At 42.7% G+C, this 24912-nt stretch overlaps 1 protein-coding gene across 4 annotated transcripts in view; it reads right to left on the bottom strand.

The window, feature by feature from the left end:
- Positions 1 to 2064: 2064 nt before the first annotated feature.
- Positions 2065 to 24912, bottom strand: part of LOC147880875 (uncharacterized) — a 79143-nt gene continuing 56295 nt past the window's right edge. For 2 of the 4 annotated variants that reach the window (XM_087402439.1, XM_087402437.1), the window contains exons 9-13: positions 3911 to 3987; positions 3739 to 3830; positions 3285 to 3407; positions 3111 to 3180; positions 2065 to 2867 (exon numbers count right to left, since the gene is read on the bottom strand). In XM_087402439.1, coding sequence (XP_087258565.1) covers positions 3293 to 3407; positions 3739 to 3830; positions 3911 to 3987 — 284 coding nt within the window. In that variant the 3' untranslated portion in view covers positions 2065 to 2867; positions 3111 to 3180; positions 3285 to 3292. Of the gene's footprint in view, positions 2868 to 3110; positions 3181 to 3284; positions 3408 to 3434; positions 3581 to 3738; positions 3831 to 3910; positions 4036 to 24912 lie in introns of those variants that run through there. The other 2 variants (XM_087402438.1, XM_087402440.1) reach the window with 2 other exon arrangements.

Here is a 24912-nt window from a genome sequence, read left to right as displayed (position 1 = left end):
TTCTTAATTATATTTCTCTAATCATTTTTGTCTTGGATGTAGACTAATGAAGAGAAGATTAGTGGTCTATTCTTCTACCTATTCAACAAGTGAAGAGATTCTTAAGCTTGGGGGATTTTTTTTGCAAGTTCATTTAAGATGATGCAAATGTTACTTTCACATAGACACTATTTCTTGAGGGAGGCACAAGTAATAAGGAAACTAAATCCACCAGTGAAATGCTATGATGAGCTTGGATCTTTTCCTAGCTTTGAAGCATTTCATGGCTATTGCAACCACGTTGGTTGAAACAAATGCAAGATTATGCTATTAGACCAGCATTGTATTAGATGGAAGGCTTGCAACATTTCATGTAAAAAGTTACATTGAGCTCAAATGAGATATCCTACACAAGAAAAGGAACTCCTATGCTATTAGGCCAGCATTGTACTAGGATGGAAAGCTTGCAACATTTCATATTAAAAGTTACATTGAGCTCAAATGAGATATCCTATGTAAGAAAAGAAACTCCTAGCAATAGTGCATGTGTTGAAATGAAAAGACATTATGTTTATTATTACATGGATTGATCACTTCTTGTTGAAATATATCTACAACCAATTTGATCTTCCATGCCAAACTGATTAAACTCATGTGGGTGTTCAACTAAAAAAATGTGTTATTGGAAAGGAGTTGCCAATAGGGTTGTTGATGCCCCAAGTAGAATTTCAAAAGTAAATGGCATTTGCTTTACAAAAATCTCATCAAATTTCTTTATTTCCTTGAGAGGGCTTTGCCAAACTGATAGGTATATAGCAAGATTCAACAAGAGATTTAGTTCGGTAGCTCACTAAAAGGTAATCCAAGTGGGTCAACCTAATTAAATTGGGAAAAGTTTATTTACCAAAGAATCATGACATTTTAGTACCAAATGTTATTTGAAGGTCATGATGTCCCTAGTGCCAAACATCCAAGTATACACGTTTGGCCAAGAGTCACTTTTATTGGCAAAAAATGAAGTGTTGAAAACAATGCCAACTAAATAAGGTGGAGCATCATAAGGCTAGAGGAATGTCAATGCCATTAGAGATTTCCAATGGAAAAAGGGAAGTATCACTACGGACTTTGCCACCAATCAAGAAGGGTCATGCAATGGTGGATAACCTCACCAAGACAACATGCTTCATCCTTATTAGGTCAAAGGTTAAAAGAATTCTTAGTACTAATCTTCATGGAAAGAGCCATAGGGTACAAGCATTATCAATAACAAAGATACAAATTCACTATGCAATTTTGGCAATCAACATTCCAAAAGTTCAAAACCACTCTTGAATCAAATGGTGTCAGTGCATGAACATATTAGACTATGGAAGTCATGCTGAAAGCATATGTTTCCTAGAGGGTCTAACTGACAACCACATCTTTCACTCAGAGTTTGGCTTGTAATAGCAATTAGCACTCTACCATAGGGTTTAGCTCCTTTATGATTATGTATGGGATCAACCAAGATCTATTGCCATTAGCTTGACAAATCGTAAGGTAAAGGTAGCTCTTGATTTCTTACAAGACATGCAAGATATACTTAGTCATGCTAAAGAAAGTCGAGAGCGCTCAAGATCAAGCATGAACTATTCTACCCAAGGTAAGTCACCACAAACCTTGCAAGAAGGCATGTGGGGCCATGTCAAGATACCAAAAGATTTGCAAACAATGCGCATTGGTAAATATTATAAGCTTCATCAAGGTGTCGTGGACCATAGAATTAATAAGAAAATCCATGATGTGACTTATAAATTGGAGTTACCATGAAGAATTAAAGTTCATTTGGACTTCCATATAAGCAGTCTCAAGGAGGGCTTGAAGAAATTCACTAGTAAGGCTATTGGTTAGGAAAATAAGCCCTAATAACCCAAAGACATGTTTGGTGGGCATTGCTCTACCAAATCAAGGCCAAGTACCATCTACCGCAGCAAAACTCTTAAACCATAAGCTGCTTTATATAAGGATAAACATGAAAAATAGTAAAATCGTGGTTTCCTTGAAGAAAAGATTAATAATAACACTTGTAAACAACTAATGCTCATGACCATCTTCCCAAACAAGCCTCCTTTGGAATTACAATTTCCATTTCAGTTGCCTCTTTTAAGTTAGAGGAAATGTTGGACTTCTGCCCATAAAGCTAGTGTTCATTGCTTCTGTCAAGAAGTGGATTTGTCCACGTTTGTTGACACATGATGAGCAAGGTCGTCTCTTTACTTAACCATTCTTCATAGTACCACTTGAAATGCAGGTTCCCATTTTGATGCCTCTTGTGTATCATGCATTTGCACATTTTAAAAACCCAACAATGTCTTGGAAGCCTCCCTTTTTGTAGTAAGATAATGTTGCTTGATCTTTTCAGTGCTTTCTCAGTTTGGGATTAAAGTTGGTTGAATTTGTTTAGAGTTTATCAAGGTTACATAGGGCGGCTAAAGACAAATAAATTCTGCAAAACTAACCCTACCCTAGAGTAGAAAATCCTAGAAAAACTCCCAAGAGCAATAAAATCTAAAGCTAACACTTCACTTGCAAAACAAACATCTGATCTACATAGTCTTCTTTGAAAGGGTATAAAAGCACTCCACTAATCACATTTGACCAGAGGTACTTTATGTTTGGTAAACATTAACAAATCAAAATAGGGGTTTCATTAATCACATTTAACTAATCTACTTTATGCTTTAGCAAACATTCTCACATAATAAGAGCTTTTACAACATAACTCCATATCAGAGAAGTCAAAATGGCTTAAGCAGCTGGCCTTGGATGCATGGAGCACCAGAAAAGTGCTACCTCTTGCTTTTCTTTAGAGAAATAGTGTATGGTAGATGTGCTGCTGATCTCTCATTCTACATGTGGAAGAAAAAAAGAGTTAGTTGTTGGCTCATCAAATGTCAAAAACATTTCTGTAAGACGAGTAAAAGATCTTGTAGCCCAACAGGAGGAAATTTCTTTCTTTAAAAATAAAGTGAAACAATGGCTCACTTTCAAAACAGTTTTTTGGTTATTAGCCATGCTGTTTTATACAGCAGAAAAAAAAGGCTACCACTACTTTGCAATGTAGCACAGAGCGAAACATTCCAGAAGCTTACTCTGTGTACCGGAGGTCCTGAGAGAGTCTGTACTTCTCACAATCGCAAGTAAAATATTCAAACAAGGGGTCTGCAAACATCAGTGCAGATTAATACAACAGAACGTGGATGCTGGCTACAAATACTTGTTTGATAAAACAAATAGGTCAAACTATGAGACGACAAATGACTCACATTGCAGCTCAGATTTCGGTGAGAATCAAGGAAAAAACTATCATAACGTAGGCCACAAAGAAAAAAAAAGCTATCTGTACAAAAAAGCGAGGATGGTCCCGCACATTTGGAGCTGTTACAGACCTGCTTTCAGGACAACAAAAGCAATGCCTTAAAGTCCGAGAAATAAATATTTGGGAACCAACATCTCATGCATGTTACCAACCACTATACAACCACTATACAAGCACTTGTCCCAACAAATATTGATAGCAGGTCTCACTAGCAGGCAGCTGATTTCCTTGAGTTTCCTTCATCTGAAATCAAAATAATATGGACGCTCAAGACACAATATCATTCTTCATCTTTTGCATGAAATGTTCATTGTTTGCATGTAATCACGTTTCAAGTGTCCATACATTGCACCATGCATATGTTGAGATCTATCTCAAATCTTGACAAAAAGGCTTTTTACCGAGCTATTCTCTGAGCCAGACGATGGAATGGTAAGCTCTGAATAAATACCACACCAGGCCCCGTGAGATATGCAGCACAGACACCATCCCCCTGACATCGAGGATCAAAAAGTCACACAGTTATTAGGAAGTAAAAGGGTTTCCAATGATAAGGAGTTCCTGATAACTCACCCCAAATATTGTTCGCTTCACACCACCCATATACTTGATTTGCATGTCCACAGAGCTTGTCATAGCAACTACACAGCCTGCATCAACGACTACTGACTCTCCTTGAGCCAAATGCTTCTGTACAACTGCAAAAGGGAAGAGACGAGATGGTGTAATCTCTCTCTCTCTCACACACACACACACACACACACACACATATTTTTTTGGGTGCGATTGTCATTATAGTACAAAACACAGTCCCAAAGAGAGACAACCAGCTACAAACATCAGAAGACATCACTATATGGCAACAAGGCAGGACAATCTAGGTCCCGCGCATGCAGACAATCATAAAACAATTGTTGTAAAGAGGCACTATTAATTATTGTGGGCACCTCCATGCTCGACCAGCTTCCAGACAAGCCACCACTATAGAGGAAATGCTGGAAAATAGCAAACGCTCATACAATAAATGAGAGATCACCACCATGGCCAACCATTTGCTCACCCTCTGTCGATGTTTAAACCTACATTTATGCAATGATGCTAATCATTACAGGAACACGAGAGCAGTTGGGTGATGAGGTGGAAGAGTTCAAAAATCATGAAAAAGCATTGGCACCCACACATCAATGTCCCTCTCAATAGATGGGAAGAGATAGCAAAAAACAATAGTTTGATTGTCAATAGATCTCCCATATATGAACAAAAATTGGAGCAGGCTTTGAGCATGCGTGAACAGCAAGATTAGTGCATAGAGCACGAAGTTGGAGCAAGCTTTGAGCAACAACAAAGGAAAAACCAGTAAAATATAAGACATGCAAGACACTTGTAGATGGGTATTCACAACATGAGCAAGAAACATGAAATAAATGCCAGTCAACGCTAAATCTTTGATATAGGACGATCCTTTCTTGCCATGGATATTGTTGGGTCTCTAGTGGACCTTTATAATATCACGTCACCTCACCCATAGCACACACTGAACAAGGCCATCATCTGCTTGAAAGTCACACATACACACACTTAGGCCATGCCTGAACTCTTGATTTTCTTTCTGCTCTAGTTCACAGTAAATATGCAAAGGCATACTAGACACCTCTACTTCATCCCCGATGGGGGATGCTTTCCATGATGTGCTTTTTGACTATCAAAAAATCTCACATGTATGAACAAAAATTGGAGCATGTGTGAACAGCATTACTGCATAGAGCATGAAGCCGGAGCAAACTTGAGCAACAACAAAGGAAGAACCAGTAAATGTTACGACGTGCAAGACACTCATAGATGGGTATTGGATAATGATCACACTATGAGCAAAGAACACATGAAATAAATTCCAGTCAACTTGTACCTTTGATATAGGACCGTCCTTTGTTCCCATAGATATTGTTGGGTCACTAGTGGACATTTATAACATCATGACATCTCAACCACAGCGAACATTGAACAGGGCCAACATCTACTTGAGACTCACACATCTACACACTTGGGCCATGCCTGGACTCTTGATTTTCTTTCAGATCCAGTACATACGGCACATGCAAAGGCATACTAGACACCTCTAGTTCCCCCACGAGGGATGTTTTTTCCACCCCCCTTTGGCATTAACACCCCCCCCCCCTCTATCCGATAGGGTCGAGAGCACAAACGGGGTGAAGCTGGGTTGCCCCCTCTCACCAACTCTCTTTTCGATGAGATCACATCCTTCATAGACCGCCTAGGAGGCAAGGGATCGACCTCATGATACAGATATTGTTATACGCTGATGGCATAGTCTTTGTATTGTCTTCAGCGGAAGGGCTGTAGAGACATCTGGAGGCCCTAGAGGGGTTCTGCACAGAGAGAGAGATCTGACAATCAACCTTGGGAAGACCAAGGTTATGTTCTTCAACACCTCATGTGCAGTGCTCCACCGACTCAGCTTCACATATCGTGGCGAGCCAGTGGAGATAGTACAATCCTACACATATTTGGGAGCAGTCTTCACAAGACCCCTTGTCACGATGACCCATGCAGCCCAGACACGACTCACATAGGTGCAAAGTGCTTTGGCTCGACTAGAGCGACAGTGCTTCCAGACAGACTTCCAAGATCCACCGATGAAGGGCTGGCTTTTCGATATGTTAGTGTGGCCGACTGCCATGTATGCAGCACCCTTCTAGGGATGACATCTCCCGAAGACAGATTGGAGGAGATTTGAGCGAGTGCAAGTAATTATGGGGTCTAGGATGATTCGGTGTAAGCCCTCAACCCCACATGAGATAGTACAGGCAGAGTTCGCCATGACACCTCTCGAAGTTGATGCCATCTTTCCGACAATGACATTAATCCACAAAGTTTGGGACTTACCTCACTGGAGACTTCCAAGGCTGGCCCTGGAGTCATTCAGACGACTAGCAGAGGGTGGGGCAAACACAAGGTATGCACGTATATCCACCTGCTTGCCAGGCACGGTCTCCAAATGGACAGACTTCCTCCCTTCTGATACAACATGAACGCTCCTCTTGAGTCGATCCCACGAGATGAGATCAACCGTATGATACGGTTAGATCTCATGCAGCCCCATACATCTCAAACTTACGTAGGAGACCAAGAGCTCCCCACCAAGATCCAGTTCTACCACGACCACTTCCTAAGAGTAGCGGAGGAGGGGTTCATCATCGGACCCTAGTACCTCGAGGATAGAGGGGTCTCACGTGCACTAAGGATTGCCATTGGACAGATGCGGATTTCGTCCCATCAACCAAAGATTGAGGCCCAAAGAGCAGAGAATTTGCATGCTATGTATGTTGGGGACGATTGAAACAGAGCAGCATTTTCTTTGTACTTGCCCAGCCTACTATGAGATCCGGGGACGCTACCACTGTCTCTACCTGGAGGGGAGTGGCTTTGGTCCACTATCCTAACTGATCCATTTCCATGACAAGGTCTGCATTGGGTTCTATATGAGGGAGATGCGCCGTCACAAGGAGATACTACTGCGACAGATCAAAGAGCAGTAGACCAAAGGACATAGAGGCTGACTTGGCACAACGACGCATCACAAACTTCTATACATAAGAGTCAGCTCTAGGACACAGTGGAGTAGAGAAGGAGGAGCTAGCTAATATGAGGGCAGCTTGGATCAGCGGGGAGAGCCAACATGGTGCCACTGAGAGAGGGACGTAGAGACCATGCACGAGACTGAGAGTGCCTAGACCACATTCTATTGAGGTCCGTCTATCACAGCTTTCCTTAGGGGGGACTGATAGAGACGAGGGGTCACTCTGAACATAGCTTAGAGAGTTCAAATATGAGATATTTTCACAGCTCACTAGAGAGCCATCACTGTGCCGGGCTTTGGTTTCTGAGTCCCAACTCCGAGATTGACTTGATGCACCTTGTACTTCATTGATTATGATTTTGCTAGCATAGATTAGTACCCAGCAAAGGCCCTAGCATGCCCACTGAGGCTTGTATGAGTCTACATTTGCGCACTTTGTCCCATGTGTGACAACGTTCTATTGCTGACCTCATGCCTCCACTTCCACAGCCTCATCCATCCTGATGTCCTGTTGCTGACGATGATGATGATGATGGTTATGATGATGCCGACGATGATGCTGAGATTGATATATATAGTCCGGATATGACTATGTTGTACTTAAGATTTAGTACTGCCATTTTGCATTTTTTTGCATTCTGCATTGGTGTGGATGCTCGTTTAGTAGCTCCACTACTACAGCTCATTGTATCAGGTTTTTCACAGTCTCATAGACCCATCGGTCTTTCGAAGACTTTGATAAACTTTCTTTTCTCTCTCTCTCTCTCTCTCTCTCGCGGATGGCAGTCACATGAGATCACACTCTTTGACATGGAGAGAGAGACCACAGGAGTGCTAGTGGCACTTGTCAGATGACGAAGGAGAGAGGGACTCGTACTGTCTGGACATGCGGATCAACAACAGTGAGCCATCACTGATTTTCTACCTCGACGACACTGGTCCTCACAGATCCAAAGCCACTATTCAGACGAGATCATCTTTTCTATCCTCAGCCAACCGTTGGAGTTGGCCCCACAAATAACATACATAGGCTTAGTCACCCAGATGCTAGCGGATATGGCAACTAACCCAGTGGTCCCCAACATTACCGTTCACATTTTTGGGAGTTCTTTCTCTCGCAGCAACAGCGTACTATATTTATTTCCTTGTTTCAGACACCAGCCTTGGGATATGGGTGCCCATTTTTAGCTTTCATTGTATCCAGTTTTCTTCAGTCTGATAGACCCTTTGGTCTTTCGTAGACGTTTATAAACTTTCTTCCTTTTTTTCTTTCTTTCTCTCACAGGTCAAATCAGTGAAACTGGAAATTACAGCAAAAATGGACAACAAAACCAACACATGGGATGTCTATGAAGAAGTACAAGAACACGAAAAAAGGGCTGCTAACACCCGGAGTCTATGCATAGGAGGATTACCCAAGGGCTGGTGTGATGGGAGCTGGCAGTAAAGCCGGAGCATGTCACGGAAGCAATCCCCTAGATTGAATGTGACTCAAAAGATATACTTTGTCTTCCAACATGGGAAACAAGCCCAATTAGTTCTTATTGACAAATTAGCAAGGAATAAAGTTCTCAAGCAAACCAATAAGCTAAGAGGTACCAAGATATGGATCTCAGAGGAGCTCAACCCGCCTCAAGATGAAAGCTACAGAAATAGCAAAAGTGAAGGACCCTTGTAAGAAGGTAAATGGGCTGTTTACCGAGATGGAAAAGCACTCATCAGAGACTTCAAATCCAAAACCAAAGACCCTCAGTCTTAAACTGATGTAATGCAGGCTGATTATCTATTATAGTAGACCATAGCTATCCTATAATAACTCCGGAGATGCTATATGCATTCCCAGAGACTCTCAGTCTATAATTGATGTTGATGTTTATCCTTTTGTTTTGTACTTTGTCTCATATGCCAGTGAGACTTTCTGAAGACGTTAATAAACCTTTCTTTCTTTCTTTCTCTTCCCATACATATGAGAGCAGAAGTGTTGCAACCTTAATTGAACTTCAACAATCAAATCATAGACTTTCTAGTTTATTCGCACTTTGGCTGGAAACCAAATCGTAGATGCAAAGGTCAAATCGCAGCAGTTACGATTGAATCGCAATTGAATAATTGCTTTGTCTAGTGGCTCAAATCTTCAAGACGACAGAGGGAAACTTCAAGAGGGAGTTGGAATAGAAATTGCAAGAGGAGTGAGGGGAACAGAGAAGCAAGACACCACACTAGGGGCCAAAAATAAGGGCTACGCCCCCCCCCCCCCCCCCTCTTTCCCCCCAAGGCCTTTATTGCAATAGAATAACTGAGTGTAAAGTTGCTTACAAGGGAGCAAGCTGAGTTCAAGTCTGAAAAAGCCTTGAGAGCACATGGACTCTCAATTTATAGACTAGGCCAAGCAACCAAAAAGCATGTGCTTTTAAACGCTGGGACTTGCTTTCTTAGCCTGAAATAAGAAGTGGTGGTGCAACCAACAATACCCAACACTTGAACCCATTAGAGGTTAGCAAATGTATGCATTCTAGTTCTTGGACTAATCCTAGTCCCTCGTCCCCATAGTGCTCCTTAACCAATGCAAACCAAACGAAAAATGAGACTTGTTCTAGTTAACCGAAGTCAACTTCTTAGACCAAATAGAATACAACTATAAGACTTGTGGATACTCCGAGAAAAATTCATCATCCACCCACTTGGCATCTAATGCCAAATAGTTCTTGAACTTGACAAGAAACCTACGAGTAACCTTGCCTCTGGGTGCTTTCTTCTTTGTGTGATACACAATTTTATTCTGGTTGGAGGCTTTCCTCCATTTCTCTTACCTCTAGTGGCTCTTCTTGAACTGGTTTTGTGGGTCTCGGTCCTTGAGATTTCTTTAGAAGACTCACGTGGAAAGCATTGTGAATCTTTCAATTGTCTGTAGCTTTGGTCAATACGCAACTTGGATTATTGGCTCACTGACCCGAAAAGGTCGTAGTACCTGGAAGAAACTTTTTATTTGTTTCTCATCTTTCTGAGTCTAGCTTTCTCAAATTTGAGGAGTACCCAATCCCCTTCCTGGAGATTCATTGTCCTTCTGTATTTATCCGCAGCTCTTTTATGTTTCTCTTTGGATCTTTCTACGGCCGTATGAACTTGAGAAAAAGCTGTCTCTAGGTCTCAAACATACTAATCAGCTGCGAATGGGGCTTTCCTGTGATATATTGAGTTGTGTTGTTGTATGCAAACTCCACTAGAGGAAGATAACTTTTCCCAGACAGCTTTTTGTTAGAATCATTATCATATTCTAGGCAGTGGCCAATGTATTGTAATAAGTAGGTTAGGGGCACTTTTCCCTCATTGAGATTTTTTCCCCCTAACCACAGTCCAATCCCTTACTACGGTTAGTGGATAGGATAGGGTTTTGTCACTTAGACAAAACCCCTCACTCTTTCTTCTGTACTCACTTCATTCCACTCTACTATTCAGTACACTTACGTTTGCTCTCACTCTTGCTCATTGCTCTCCATTTGTTCACATTTGATATCAGAGCAGGTTCTTCCTGCCTGACCTTCTGCCTCCATCGCGCAATCTCCATCTTCGAGTTCAGCTCCACTGTCCGTACTGCACCAAGTCCGTACAGCAGCCCCCACGCCATTCGTCTGTACAGATCCGTACTTACTTGCCCATACAGTTTCGTACTGTACCAGCGCCGCCGTGCTGCACGCTACGAGTCTGTACAATAGTACGGTCATCCATACGGTTTGCTACCATCATCCGTACCATTCTACTCACCTGTACATCTATACAGTTGCACATCAGCGCCGCACGTGCAAACATACTTCTACTGCATCAGCGTCGTATTGTCTCGTACTGCATTCCGTACAATTTTCGTACATGTCAGAGCGTCGTACTATCCTGTACCACACGTGTGGGTTCCGTACACCATTCCGTATACCGCCATTCTATACTCTGTCCGTACTGTATGGACTGTTTCAGCTCTTCAGATCAGGGTGCCTTTACAAGGTACTCTAGAAAGGTGGTGTTTTGTAGAGCTTTCATTGTAGGTGGACATCGGAAGGAGTTTTTTGTCAGGCATTGTGCAGAGAGCCTGCATTTTGAGAGCAAATTTGGGGATTTTGCATTTGTTGCAGAGAATTGCACAAATTTGAGGCTTTTAGTTCATTTGCCCCTTTCAGGTGCAATTTCTTGGAGTAATTTGGGGCTTTTGGCATTTTGATGCAATTTGGCAATTGAAAGACCATTTTGGAGATTTGCAAGTAGTTTTGGACTCCGTGTGAGTCAATTTGCATACTTTTGCCACTTTTTGCAGATTTACTCCGCAGATTTTTGGGCATTTGCAGAGCATTGTGGTGCATTTCAAGCTTTTGATAGGCTGTGACAGTATTTGTCGCTGTGGGCAGATTTTCTTTAGCAGACTCTGTTGTGCATTTTACATCCCAGGAAGGGATTCAACTTGTTCAGTATGCTGTGTTTTTTGAGTTTATCAGTAAGAGCTACTCAAAAATTACAGCTCATACACAGTGATGTCTGCGGTCCCATGAGGACACCTGCTTTTGGTGGTTATCTCTATTATGTTACATTCATAGATGACTTCACCAATTATACTTGGGTCTATGGTCTTAAGGCAACATCAGATGTGTTTATGCATTTCAAACACTTTGGCGCTATGGTTGAGAATGAGGCAGGGCTCAAGGTGCAAACACTTCGCATAGATAGAGGGGGGGAGTATATGTCTCATGAGTTTGAGGCATTTTTGAAGGAGAAGGCATCACGTGTCAACTTATAGTGAGGCTTACACCTCAGCAAAATGGCAAAGCTGAGGGCAAGAATCGCACTCTTATGGAGATGGATAGATGCATGCTTACCAGTAAAAAGTTGCCTCAAACCTTAGTAGTCACTAACCATAGTTAGTGGACTAACTGCGGTTAGGGGGAAAAACCTCTTAAAGAGGGAAAGGTTTTGGCTCGAAGGCCTCATGTATGCAAACTATGTTTTGAATCGGGGTCCCACAAAGGCTTTGAAGACAATCACTCCCTATGAGGCATGGCATGGGAGAAAGCCTTCAAAGGATCACTTCAGAGTTTCTGGTTGTGTTGCATATGCCCACGTGCCTGTGGAGTTTCGACACAAGTTGTCAGATAAGGCACTTAAACGCATTTTTGTTGGGTACAGTGCACAAAGCAAAGGCTATCGTCTCTACAATCCTGCTTCTCGCAAGGATTTTATAAGTAGAGATGTTATATTTTCAAAAAATTCAGCACATACACATGCTGAATTTAGAATTCCAGCTTCTTCAGATGATGTTTTTGAGGGGATGCTTCCTATAACATTTGGTTCCCCACCTGAGGCTCATGCTGAAAATCAGAATTTACAGCAACCTCCTCCTCATCCACATGCCCCGATTCACAGCCACAGGCTGATTTTGTACCTCCATAGGGTGTGGATGAAGTTGTCAGGCAAGAGATTCAAGAGATACACGCAGCCAAAACAGTTCCAAATTGGTTGCTACAAACTCTCAAGGAGAGTAGGCTTGAGGCCCCATTACTTGGCAAGACTCGTAGTGCAGTAAGGCACGCAGGGGGGGGCTCTTTCAATTGAGACACCTTAAGCAAGTACTCTTCTTGATGAAGAAGAACTTGGCTCTTTTGAAAAAGCAAAGGATAATGTGCATTGGATGCATGCCATGCACAATGAATTGCAGTCCATTGAAAAAAATCAGACTTAGGATGTTGTGGATTTGCCACCAAGTAACATGCCATTGGTACCAAGTGGGTTTTCAAAGTAAAAAGGAAGCCAGATGGGTCCATTGATAGGTACAAGGCAAGGTTGGTTGCCAAAGGCTATGCACAGAAGAAGGGAATAGATTATGAGACGACTTTTGCTCCTACATCCTGGATGACCACCATAAGGTCAGTTATTGCCATGGCTGCAAATTTTGTTTGGATTGTCCATCAGTTGGACATAAAAACAGCTTTCCTTAATGGGGACTTACAAGAAGAGGTGTATGTCAAACAACCTCCTAGCTTTGAACTTTCTGGCAATGCACTTCAGGTTTGCAAGCTGAACAAAGCTTTATATGGGCTGAAACAATCCCCACATGCATGGTATGCCAAGATTGATGTATTCCTGGCAAGTAAGGGGTTACATAATAGTGTAACAAGCCCCACATGCATGGTATGCCAAGATTGATGCATTCTTGGCAAGTAAGGGGTTACATAATAGTCCCACGGAAAGCACCCTTTACATCAAGAAGGATGGGGGGGATATTTTGGCCATCATTCTTTATGTAGATGACATGCTGCTCACAAGGTCAAATGAGGAAATAATTGCAGATTTAAAAGCTGAGCTGAAAGCTGAATTTGACATGACAGATTTGGGCATGTTAAATTTTTATTTGGGGATCTAGTTTATACAAGACAAGCGTGGCATCGTTATGTCTCAATCCAAGTATGTGCAAAAGCTCTTGGATAGGTTCAACATGCATGATTGTAAGCCTATGGCCACTCCCGTGGAGCCGGGGCTGAAGCTTACTATGTATGATGCAGGTGAATCAGTGGATGTCACACTTTACAGCCAGGCTGTTGGATGCCTCATCTATTTGTGCAATACTAGGCCCGATATTCAATATGCAGTATCTCAGGTGAGCAGGTATATGCACAGCTCAAAGACAACACATTGGCAGGCTGTAAAACGCATCTTCCGTTATTTGCAAGGCACAAAGTCTTTTGGCTTGATGTTTCCCAAGGGGGGTGACTTGCAAATGCATGCTTACAATGATTCAGATTGGGCTCGAGACTATGATACCAGTTTCTTTTTGGGCAAAGCTTGCATTTCTTGGCTGTAGTGGCCACTTCGTCATGTGAAGCTGAGTACAGGGCAGCTTTCACAGCGACAGTTGAATGTATTTGGCTGCGTCGTTTGTTCGCTGATTTTCTTCTCTTATTGGAGGGTCCTTCTCCGATTCTCATTGATAGTCAGAGTGCTATAGCAGTGGCAAAGAATCATGTGTTTCATGCTCGCACGAAGCACATTGAGGTTCATTATCATTATGTCAGAGAGAAGTTGCATGCACGGGAGATCACTATGATCTATGTGTCAACACATGACAATGTTGCAGACATCTTCACTTCCACGTGAGAAGTTTGAGGCATTTCCCAGTGCCCTAAACTTATCTCCTTTTGGTGATTGATCACTACCTTGTACACCACATTGGCACTGCAAGGGGGGTGTTAGAATTATTATCATATTCTAGGCAATGGCCAATGTATTGTAATAAGTAGGTTAGGGACACTTTTCCCTCATTGAGGCTTTTTCCCCTAACCACGGTCCAATCCCTAACTACGGTTAGTGGATAGGATAGGGTTTTTTCACTTAGACAAAACCCCTCTTTCTTTTGTACTCACTTCATTCCACTCTACTATCAGTACACTTACGTTTGCTCTCACTCTTGCTCATTGCTCTCCATGTTTTCACACTTTTTGCTCGGACACACAACATTTCAAGAGGTCTAGCACCATGGAATTTGCAAACTCGCTTTGACCGTTTGACTATTAGAAACACGGTGGAGAGAGAGAGAGAGAGAGAGAGAGAGAGAGAGAGAAGGTTAGGGTGTGAGGAAATGATGCTCAAATGAAGATATCAAGATGGCTTTCATTGATTCATCAAGTATGACATGATAAGTACATGCCTTATATAGGCTGAGCACACCCACACATGTATCATGTGTATATGAGATAACTCCCAGAGTTACATGTGGCACTCACACATGACACACACACATGAACTAGTACTAGAACTCCTAGTACTACACACCAACACATCACATCACCACACTCTTTGGCTATGATATCTCCAACACCAACCTTCAGAGCAAAGACTGTAAGACCCAACATGCAAGAGTAGACCGATCCCCCCTCCACCTCAATGCTACAAAGAGCAAGTCCAACTGTCCAACATCTCCAGTGCGATAGTGACTTCTCAGTCAGGCCACTCTCCCTAGTACATCAGGGACTACTCCCACCAAAGTCTTTGGCAGTTCTTTTGGCTTAATCTAGTGCTTTGAGTTCTTGGATCTTTCAGGTCAGTCGGCTGCCAAGTGTCCTATTATCCCGCATCCAAAACACTTATCCTCCTTTCAGAAGATCTCGATCTGTTCTAGAGTGAATTTAGACTTTCCTTTATAGGGCTTTGGTTCACCCCTCACCTTCTGTGGATGATACTCCTTTTGACTTTGTGCACATACCACATTCTTCTTGATGATGTCTCTATGCCTTCTTTTTGATGCCGCTACTGCCCGTAGTAAATATTATTTCATTAGCTCGATCACTGAAGCTGAATATATCAAATCTCGAAGTTTTGCCTTGGAGTCAATACTCAATTGGACTTAAATACTAGGTTGTCAACCACCTCTGTATTTGCGAAGCTTCATCTTTTCTAAGATATCTTTGAAGGGTAATTTGAAGATAAGCTAAACAAAACTTCTTATTTATCTGACACTGTCATGCTTAAGCTCTCCCATGTTGTATAAACATCATCATAGAAATATTTGGGAAAAAATTTCTCATAGAATTGTTTCTTGAAGTCTTTCCACCGGTCTGGAGCTTAATGTGCAACAATGAGTGCTCCCCACCATGCAATTGCCTCTTGAGGCAAAGTCAAAGACTAGAACGTTTTGATCTTGTTCGATATTGGAGCAACGGGTATTTCTCAAGATCTAGCCATGCGGTTAGGAATTAAGACCAAAGAGCAAGGGCAATCTCTTAGAAACACTTAATATTAGTGACAGCGCTCATTGGGAGGCTTAGGATCTATATTCTAGATTACGTGGATCATGAGGACTTTATGGTTTCACCTTTGGAACAATACAATGTAGTTTTAGGGATGCCTAGTTCTATCGGAAAGACGTGCTTCTCATGATGCCTAAAAAGACACTTGTTTTCAATCATAGACGAAAAGAACATTGCATTGTTGTTAAAGGGAAAGGAGATTGTATCTGGTATTTCCGTTTTGGAAAATTAATAAAGTCTTCAATTTCAGCTTATATTAAAAAAAAAGAGAATAAAACAAATGTTGGGCTAGACTCTCAAGATCAAGAAAAATTTCAGTTTCTAGATTCTTTTATAGACATTTTCATATTCATTGCCAGGGGTGTTATCTCCGGAGCAGCTAGAGGACCATGCCATCGAACTTAGTTTGAGCCTCAGTGCAGCCTAGACCGAGGAGATCATGGCTCAGGTACAAGATTCTCTCTCCAAAGGACTAATGTTCTTTTCCTTTTTGCTCACCTGTGCTAATAGGTGCCCACAACATTCAAAAAATGGATATTATGGCCGATTAACCTAAGTTTTAAGAAGCTGGTGAATTAACCTAAGTGCAAATTATTTGAATTAACGTCTAATCGAGAAGGTTCGATTCTGGCTCCCTCTTGAAGCTTCCTTGCTACCTCTTATATCTGCCCTTCCTTATGCCATCTCTGTGTTGCCCCTTCCGCCTCCCAATACTCTTTAAGAGCGATCGTCATCTTTTCAAGGGCCGGGTCAAAGGGAGGGGAGGACAAGAGGTCATCGTCTTGTCGTGAGGAGGAGGCAAGGTATTGCAAGAAAAGGAGGGCAAAGCAGTAGAAGGAGAGGAGGAAGTAGAGAAAGACCACGCAGAGGCAGGGGCAGGGGCAGATGATATATGGTCTCAAGGTGTCGTCAGCAGCACTAGATCAGAAGAGTAGCGAACTTAGGAAATCCTAGAGGAATGAGGGACGAGAGATGTGCAACAACACCGATTATCCTCAAGAAGAAGCGGCAAGGACAAGAATCAATTGCAAGCCGAGAGTGGAGCAGCAGCCAGCAGCACCTGGAACTGGAGCGCCTACCGCTCCGACACCCCATATTGGCGTGGCTACCTATATGCAAGCTTTGTCAACTTCGTTGCATGTGTAAGGATTGGAATGTGATGTTGGCAGAGGAGGTTCTGATGATAAAGGAGGAGAATGATCATGGTTGGTGATGGTCCGATGCAAAGAGTTTGAAACCTAGGAGTTTTTGGCTGAATGAGAGACACAACAGAGTGCCAAAAGCTAGCTCCCTCACCCGAGCTCGTTGCTTCTGCCCCTTCTGCTCCCAAGCTCCTCCGGTCAAGTGCATGCGTCCCTCTCTTGCTGCTATCATTCAAGATGCAGCAAGAGAGGGAATTTTCTTTACAAAATTACGATCAATCTACTATTAGTCTAGAAGAAAGATGGGTCTTATAGAAAGTTTGTGGACTATAGAGCCCTCAACAAGATGACTGCCAAGAATAGGTTGTTTCCCAAAAATGAATGCATTGTCTTTTACTTTGGTTTGATGGTATTGACCACCCAGTTCAGAGTAAGCGGGGGTGACGAGTGATGGTGGTTTGCCCTTGCCGGTCGCACTAGGCGTAGTCTATAAAAGAAGAGCCCCTGAGCTCTCATTTGTATTGAGAATTATACTCAACTTCATGCTCCTCTGTGAGCCAAAGTGATGTGCACTCTCTCTCTCTCTCTCTCTCTCTCTCTCTCTCTCTCTATGTGTTTGTGTGCAAGTCATTAAACGTACTTGTCAGAGGCTTACATACTCCTATGGTAGACGCCAAAATTCTGTTCGATGAGATAGGAGTTAGCCTCACTTGTGAGGCAGCATGGAGGGTAGGTAAAGTGGATGCACCATAAGACCATCAGTGGTGAGATTTCGGACTAAAGAGGACATATCTACTTTGATGAGTATGAGGTCAGTGTTGAAGGGCACCAAAACCTTCCTAGATGATGATCTAACTCTCTTGCAGTAGGAACATTGAAGGGAGGAAATGGTGAAAGTAATCATAGCACGACAGGAAGGGAAATGGGCTGCATACAAAGACGGTAAAGTTATCATCCATGATAGAGCAGATAGAAGAAGAAGAAGAAGAATATATTATCGTCCTCTGAAGACCAAAACCGGCCTATGGGACCTGAGCAATACAATATCACAAGTACATGAAAGCTCCTCCCGAAGATGGGAGGGTGGAAAGAGAAACCACCTTCTAGGATTCAGGTGGATTCCTATGCTTGAAGAGCTTATACACAAATGTTCCTAAAGCTGAAGGTGACCCTTTATGCAGCAAATCAGCCAGTTTGTTATGTCCCTCAAGGAGGTGATTGAACTCTTCCCTAATGTGTGCATAGTGAGGGCATATCATTACCATGTGTTCTTCTGTTTCAACCATACCTTGATCACATAGTTGGCATATTCTACTCTCCCTTGGCATCTTTTTCCATCCCCCTGTTTCTATTTGCAGCTGGTGTGATCCGGTGCGAAGTGAGGCTAAAGCCCTCCGTTTATGCACTGCTATAGGTGTACATATGTACTTCTGCGTTGTCGTCTCCCTTCCTGTATAAATTGACCAATATTCGGGGTTGATATATGTGCGATAGTACTCAAATTTATCTTTGTTTTCTGCTGTTTGCCATTTCCTGTGTAGTGCATTCAGCAGGTCATAATGAAAAGCCTCTTCATCAATCTCCTCTGAAGAGTAGTTTAAATACTCTTCTACTTCCCACTTCTTGAACCATTTTTTTAGGTCCTGTGCCCATCCGGATGTCAAAATCTTGCCCTTGTTTGTCTTTTGAAGCTTCTGACTTTCATTCCATGCTCTCTTTGGTAGCCTTTCATTATCCATGCACTTGACCTTTGTGATGTATCTGAGTACTCTCTTCAGAGCATGTAGCTCTATGGGTATACATCCTGTCTCTAGGAGTAACAAAGAGTATGGTGTAGTAGCCTGATGCCCAGGTGCCTCCTAATGAAAGACTTTTGCATTTTCTCTATCTCATTCCACGTTGATGGAGATATACTCCCACCCCATACCTCTACTCCGTAGAGTACTGTCTGTAGAGTAGAAAGAAGAGAGAATGAGGAAGGTTAAATGGACAGCACATGACAGTGTCGGGGCAGAGTACAAAACATAATTCAAATGGCTGTATGGAATTGCAATGGAACCCTCTGGTCCTATCCCAGGGGTTTTCTTGAAACATACACTAACAGAGATGTGATCTTTTACACACAGACCCATGAGAGCCCGGAGAGGGGACTGTCCATTATGACAGGGTACATGTGGGAATCAGCCTGTGGGATAGAGACTGCGGCATACAAGGATCAAGAGGGGTGGCAGTCCTTTTCACGTCACAATTGAGGCCCTATATATCTCTCATGAGGAAAGAGGAACATGCATGGCACATGTTGTCACCAAGCTGTAAATACTCCAAAGTCAAAATTCTAGTTGACCATTTATTGATCATAATTAATGAGTTCTTCATTTATTTAATTATGTTCAAAGAGTTATATTTATTTGGTCAAAGTATTGACTTCGGTCAAAGATACTTTGAGGTTAAGTAAGCCTAACCTTGATTGGGAAGACTTGGTTTCGGCCAAGATGGTTAACCACGGTTAAGCAAAGAACCTAAGTGCTTACTTCGATCAGAGAGTGTTGACTTCGGTCAACAAGACTTGGTTTACGTCAAGAGGGTTAACTTCGGTTAACCAAGAAGATGTGCCAACCTCGGTTGGAGAGACTTGGCCATAATTAAGGCGCTCTGACTGATGGTCAAGCCCCTTAATTACGACCAAGAGTTGACCTCCGTCAACCAAAGAATTTGTTCTATGTTATGTGCACATGTTTGTTTGGTGGGGACGCCCACAGTGACTAGGAATAGTCCAGAGATTATTATTTGCATGCAAAGCGCTGACCATTAATGGGTGCCATGGTTGTGCGCTTTAGTTAATGGTTGCAGTTCTAAGAGGATTGAAGACCCAAGAAATATGGAGCTAGGCGAGCACTTAGAAGATCACTCACGTGACCAACTGTTTCGAAGACTCCAAAGTTGCCCTTAGGTGGCATGTAATTAGGAAAGTAAATTAAAACTTGACACTTGGCACGTTGCCAAAAGAATGAGCCCGACAACTCTTGTAATCTCTCAATCTAGGCTTAAGGACGTGCGTTGGCATGACGGGAAACCGTAGCGCCACACCTCTTGTTGAGGTATTTTCTCCCTGAAAGCAAAGGCTGAGTGCATCAACTACATACACAGTGAGTGTGAGGGTTTGCAAGTCTCAAATAAGTTGCAGTGATGGCTTCACAGCAGCAGGATGTCATGCCCTCCCATGAGGAGAGTGCAAGGAATGATCAAGCTATGCAAGAGCAGAGTCAAAAGACTGAGGCAAGTTACAAACATTTACTGGCAAAATCATGGAAGCCAGAAGAGATCCATTGTTTCGCAGGCTCATAAATCCTCATGCAGAGGAAGAGCAACAGAGAGTTTCTTTTTGGGGCAACCTAGAGGGTGACAACCAAAAAGAGATCCCTGGATGTAGTTCCTGTTCTTCCTGTATATGATTCCAGGAAGAGCAAGAAACCTCGAAAGGAGAACAGCAAAAAGAGGAAAGCAAGTAGTCAGGAAGGGAGTACACCTTCCAAGAAGCAAAAGGCAAAGCAACATCATAGTTCTTCAAGTTCGTCCTCTTCTTCTAGCTCTACCTCTTCATCCGCATCGTCGTCTTCTTCGTGATCATCGAAGCCAAAGCATAAGAAGAAGAAGAAGAAGAAGAAGTCTGGCAAAAGAGCAAAGACCAAGAGTTCAAAGAAGGTGGGAAGTCTGTTAGGTTTGCAAATTTTAATGGCCAGTATGGCTAGACAGAAAAATCCATGCAGTTCATCAGACACTTTGATGCAGCTTTTGGCACCGAAAGATTTTCAGAGTCTTTGAAGCTGCACATGGTTAGTTTATACCTAACAGCTCCGACTAGTGCATGGTGGAGCACCTAGACTACGGCTGGCATTGCTGCAAAAAAGTGGAAGGGCTTCAAGAAAGCCTTCTACAAGCAGTTTATGCCCAAGCAGTTCAAAGACCGTGTTCTTATTGCCTGGGACAACTTGCATATGGATGCAGTAGATACAGTAGAGGCCTACAAACAGAAATTTTGGGATGCATTTTTGCAAATCACTCCCTTCAAGAAGGTCTCAAAGAAGACCAAGGTAAGAAAGTACACGTTTGGTCTCACGCCAAAGATTCAGGCTGTGGTTAGTACCCAGCAACTTAAGGGCATATAGGATATCATGCATGCAGCCACTGTGACGAGTTTAATGAATATGCAGGATCCCACCACAATGCCTTCTCTTTATGCCAGGACAGCAAACAAGAAAAAGCCAGCCACACCTCAAACTGAGAGAGAGGAGTTTCCCAAGGCTCAAAAGAGGGAATTTCAGCCTCAGAAGCCAAGGGGAACGATGCACCAAAAGCCTTCAAGGACAAACCCAACTTTCCCTCCAACAGATAACCACTTTTCGCAAAGAGGGGAAATGTTTTAGAGAAGGAAGGGCAGGTGGCTGCCCAATGCCCCGAGAAACTTTCGGGTTCTAGGGAGCAGAGAAAGCCACCAAGACAGCAAAAGCCGATGGTAGGAGGAATTCCAAACATTTTGGGCGGAGTGACAAACCCAGAGGAAATAGAGTTGCTGCTCTTTTGGGGCAAGATCAGAGACCAACACGCGTTGATTTTGTTTGATCCCGGGACTACATATAACTTTATATCATAGGATTTAGCCCTAAGGCTGGGAATAAAGACGGAGGAGTTGGAAAGGGCTCTAGATGCTGACCAGATGTTTTTTGGGAACCCTGTGCCACTTGCTCCCTTGATAGGAAAGCTTCGTCTTCATGTACAAAGTTATGCTGACCAGGAAGACATCTTCATCTCCCCACTGAAAGTTATGTTGACCAGGGAGAAATTATGGTAGGACTTGTTGTCCAAGGGGCTGATTCAGCCCAGATCCTCTATATTTTGCTCCCCTATACTGCTTGTACAAAAGAAAGATGGTTCATTTCGTATGTGCATTGACTATCGTGCACTGAACAAAATGACCATAAAAAACAGGTTCCTAATTTTTCGCATCGATGATGTGCTGGACCACTTGAATAGGGCTTTAGTTTTCAACAGGATAGACTTAAAGAGCAGTTATCACCAAGTGAGGATACAGCCACAAGATGTGCATAAGATAGCGTTTCAGTTGTATGAGTATCTGGTGATGCCTTTTGAATTGACTAATGCCCCGGCTACCTTCAATAGAATGATGGATCGCATCTTCCGACCTTACAGGCAATTCACAGGAACCTTCTTTGATGACATTATTGTCTTCTTTAAGTCCAAAGAAGAGCACAAGGAACATCTTGTTACAGTTTTTCAACAGCTGTGAAATCACCAGCTCTATGAAAACAGCAAGAGTGAATTCTTCCTAAAAGAGATCCATTATTTGGATCATATAATATCTAAAGATGGGACATGGATGGATCCGGAAAAGATCCAAGCCATTCAGGAATGGCCAGAGCTGAAGATTGTGCATGGAGTCTGTAGCGTCCTAGGCTTGTGTTCTTACTACATAAGATTTATCAAGCATTTTGAGGACATGGCCGCTCCACTTCATGATCTTACTAAGAAAAATGCAGCTTTCATTTTGCAGACATGGCCGCTCCACTTCATGATCTTACTAAGAAAAATGCAGCTTTCAGATGGGATATTCCACTAAAGAAAGCATTCGCCACACTCAAAGAGAAGCTGACCACAGAGCCAATTTTGATAGTTTCAGATTTGTATCATCCATTTGATGTGGATTGTTATGCCCGTGGGGAATGTGTTGGGGCTGCATTGCATCAGAATGGTCATGTAGTTGCCTATGAGAGCAGGAGACTCCGGGATGCAGAAAGATATTTGGGACTCTACGAGAAAGAGTTGCTGGCTGTAATTCATGCCATCCATACATGGAAGCGTTATCTTTTGGGTGCAGACCTTAGAGTTAAGACACATCACCAAAGTCTGAGATATTTCTTGACATAGACAAAGCTCTCCAAGAAGCATATGAAATGGGCAAGCATGCTGTCAATGTTTCATTTTCAGATTGTCCATACTCCGAGAGCTCATAACAGAGTGGCAGATGCCTTGTCTTCAAGACCCCAGGTGAACAATGTAACTATTGCTTATCATAGGGATCTGGAAGACATGAGGGAGCAATATGCTAACAATGCAGATTTTGGTGAGATTTTCCATCAAGTGCAAGAGGGGCAATCCGCCAGTCACTATTCCCTGAAAGATGGGTTCCTAATGAAAAATGGCTGCCTATGCATCACCCAAGAGATGAGGAGAAATATTTGGAGGAATGCCATGCACCTCCCTATGCTGGGCATAGAGGAATTACAGCATCAACTCAAGCACTAGAGAGGTATTTATTTTGGACAGTGATGCGGAAAGATATACATCAGTTTATTATAGAATGCCTAACCTGTCAGAAGGTCAAATATGACAGACGGAAAGCACCTGGCCTACTTGTGCCCCTCAAGCACCATGAAAAAGTATCGCAATGGACTTCATTTTTTATTTGCCAAGATCAAAGTCACAGAATGATGGAATTCGGACTATCATTGATTGATTCAACAAGCAAGCTCATTTCATTCCGGTTCGCAAAACTATAAAGCCCAATCATATGGCTAAGCTTTTCATGGCACAGTTCTTTAAGCACCATGGAGTGCCCAAGTCCATTGTCAGTGACCGAGATCCCAAATGACTAATCTATTCTGGAGAGCTCTATTTGATACTATGGAGATGAATCTGAATTTTTCTTCTTCTTTCCATCCCCAGACAAATGGTCAAAGTGAGGTGGCAAATTCTACAGTGTTGGATTTATTGAAAAGCTATGTGGCTAACCAAAGTTCAGACTGGGAAAAGTACCTACCGCTAGAGGAGTTTGCATGCAATAATGCAGTTCAAAGCTCCATAGGGAAAGCCCCCTTTGAGGTCATCTATGGGAAGGTTATTCTACCACGGACCAAAGATGAAATATTTGCAGCTCATCAGTTTGTCAAAGTCCGGACAGCAACTGAAAGGTCTCAAGGAGACAGTTAGATCTCAAGGCTGCAGATAAGCATAGGAGACAGTTAGATCTCAAGGAAGGGGACTGGGTGCTTTTGAAGTTCGAGAAAGCTAGGTTCTGCAAGCTCAAGGGCAAGCAAAAAGTGTATGCAAAGCTATCTCCCCGATACTATGGCCCATTCCGGGTTACATAAGAGATTAATGAGGTTGCATACGGGTTGGCACTGCTAGAGCATTGGAGGATCCACAATGCCTTTCATGTGAATCTTCTAAAGAAATTTCAGGAACCGGAGCCTACAAAGCCAATAACAGAGGATCCACCAGAAGTGGATGAGCTGGAGGAGGTCCTTCAGCTAGAGCAAATTGTGTATCATAATGTACGCAAAGGCCCTCAGGGCAAGGAGTTTTACAGCTATCTTTTACAACTAGCTTGGATGACAAGTGGATGGATGAAGACATGTTGTCTGATCATCCACAGCTTTTGGATATTTACAAGGAAGCTTTTCAATTGAGGCCAACTGAATAGAAGCCGAGGGGATGTTGGATGTCACCTAGCTGTAAATACTCTAAAGTCGAAATTCTAGTTAACCATTTATTGATCATAATTAATGAGTTCTTCATTTAGTTAAGTAAGCCTAGCCCCGGTTAGGAAGGCTTGGTTTCAGCCAAGATGGTTAACCAAAGAACCAAAGTGCTGACTTTGGTCCGAGAGTGTTGACTTTGGTCAACAAGACTTGGTTTACACCAAGAGGTTAACTTCGATTAACCAAGATGTGCCAATCTCGACTGGAGAGACTTGGCCATAATTAAGGCGCTTTGACTGATGGTCAAGCCCCTTAATTACGACCAAGAGGATTGACCTCGGTTGACCAAAAAATGTGTTCTATGTTATGTGCACATGTTTGTTTGGTGGGCACACCCATAGTGACTAGGAATAGTCTAGAGATTATTATTTGCATGCAAAGCACTGACCATTAATGGATGCCGTGGTTGTGCACTTTAGTTAATGGTTGCAAGTACTACGAGGATTAAAGACCCGAGCTAGGCGAGCGCTTAGAAGATCACTCGCGTGACCAAGTGTTTTAA

This window comes from Dipteris shenzhenensis, chromosome 31 (assembly GCF_047967505.1).
Source record: "Dipteris shenzhenensis isolate YYH24624 ecotype China chromosome 31, Dip_SZ_1.0, whole genome shotgun sequence".
Taxonomy (NCBI): domain Eukaryota; kingdom Viridiplantae; phylum Streptophyta; class Polypodiopsida; order Gleicheniales; family Dipteridaceae; genus Dipteris; species Dipteris shenzhenensis.
This window is presented reverse-complemented; position numbering and strand designations above follow the sequence as displayed.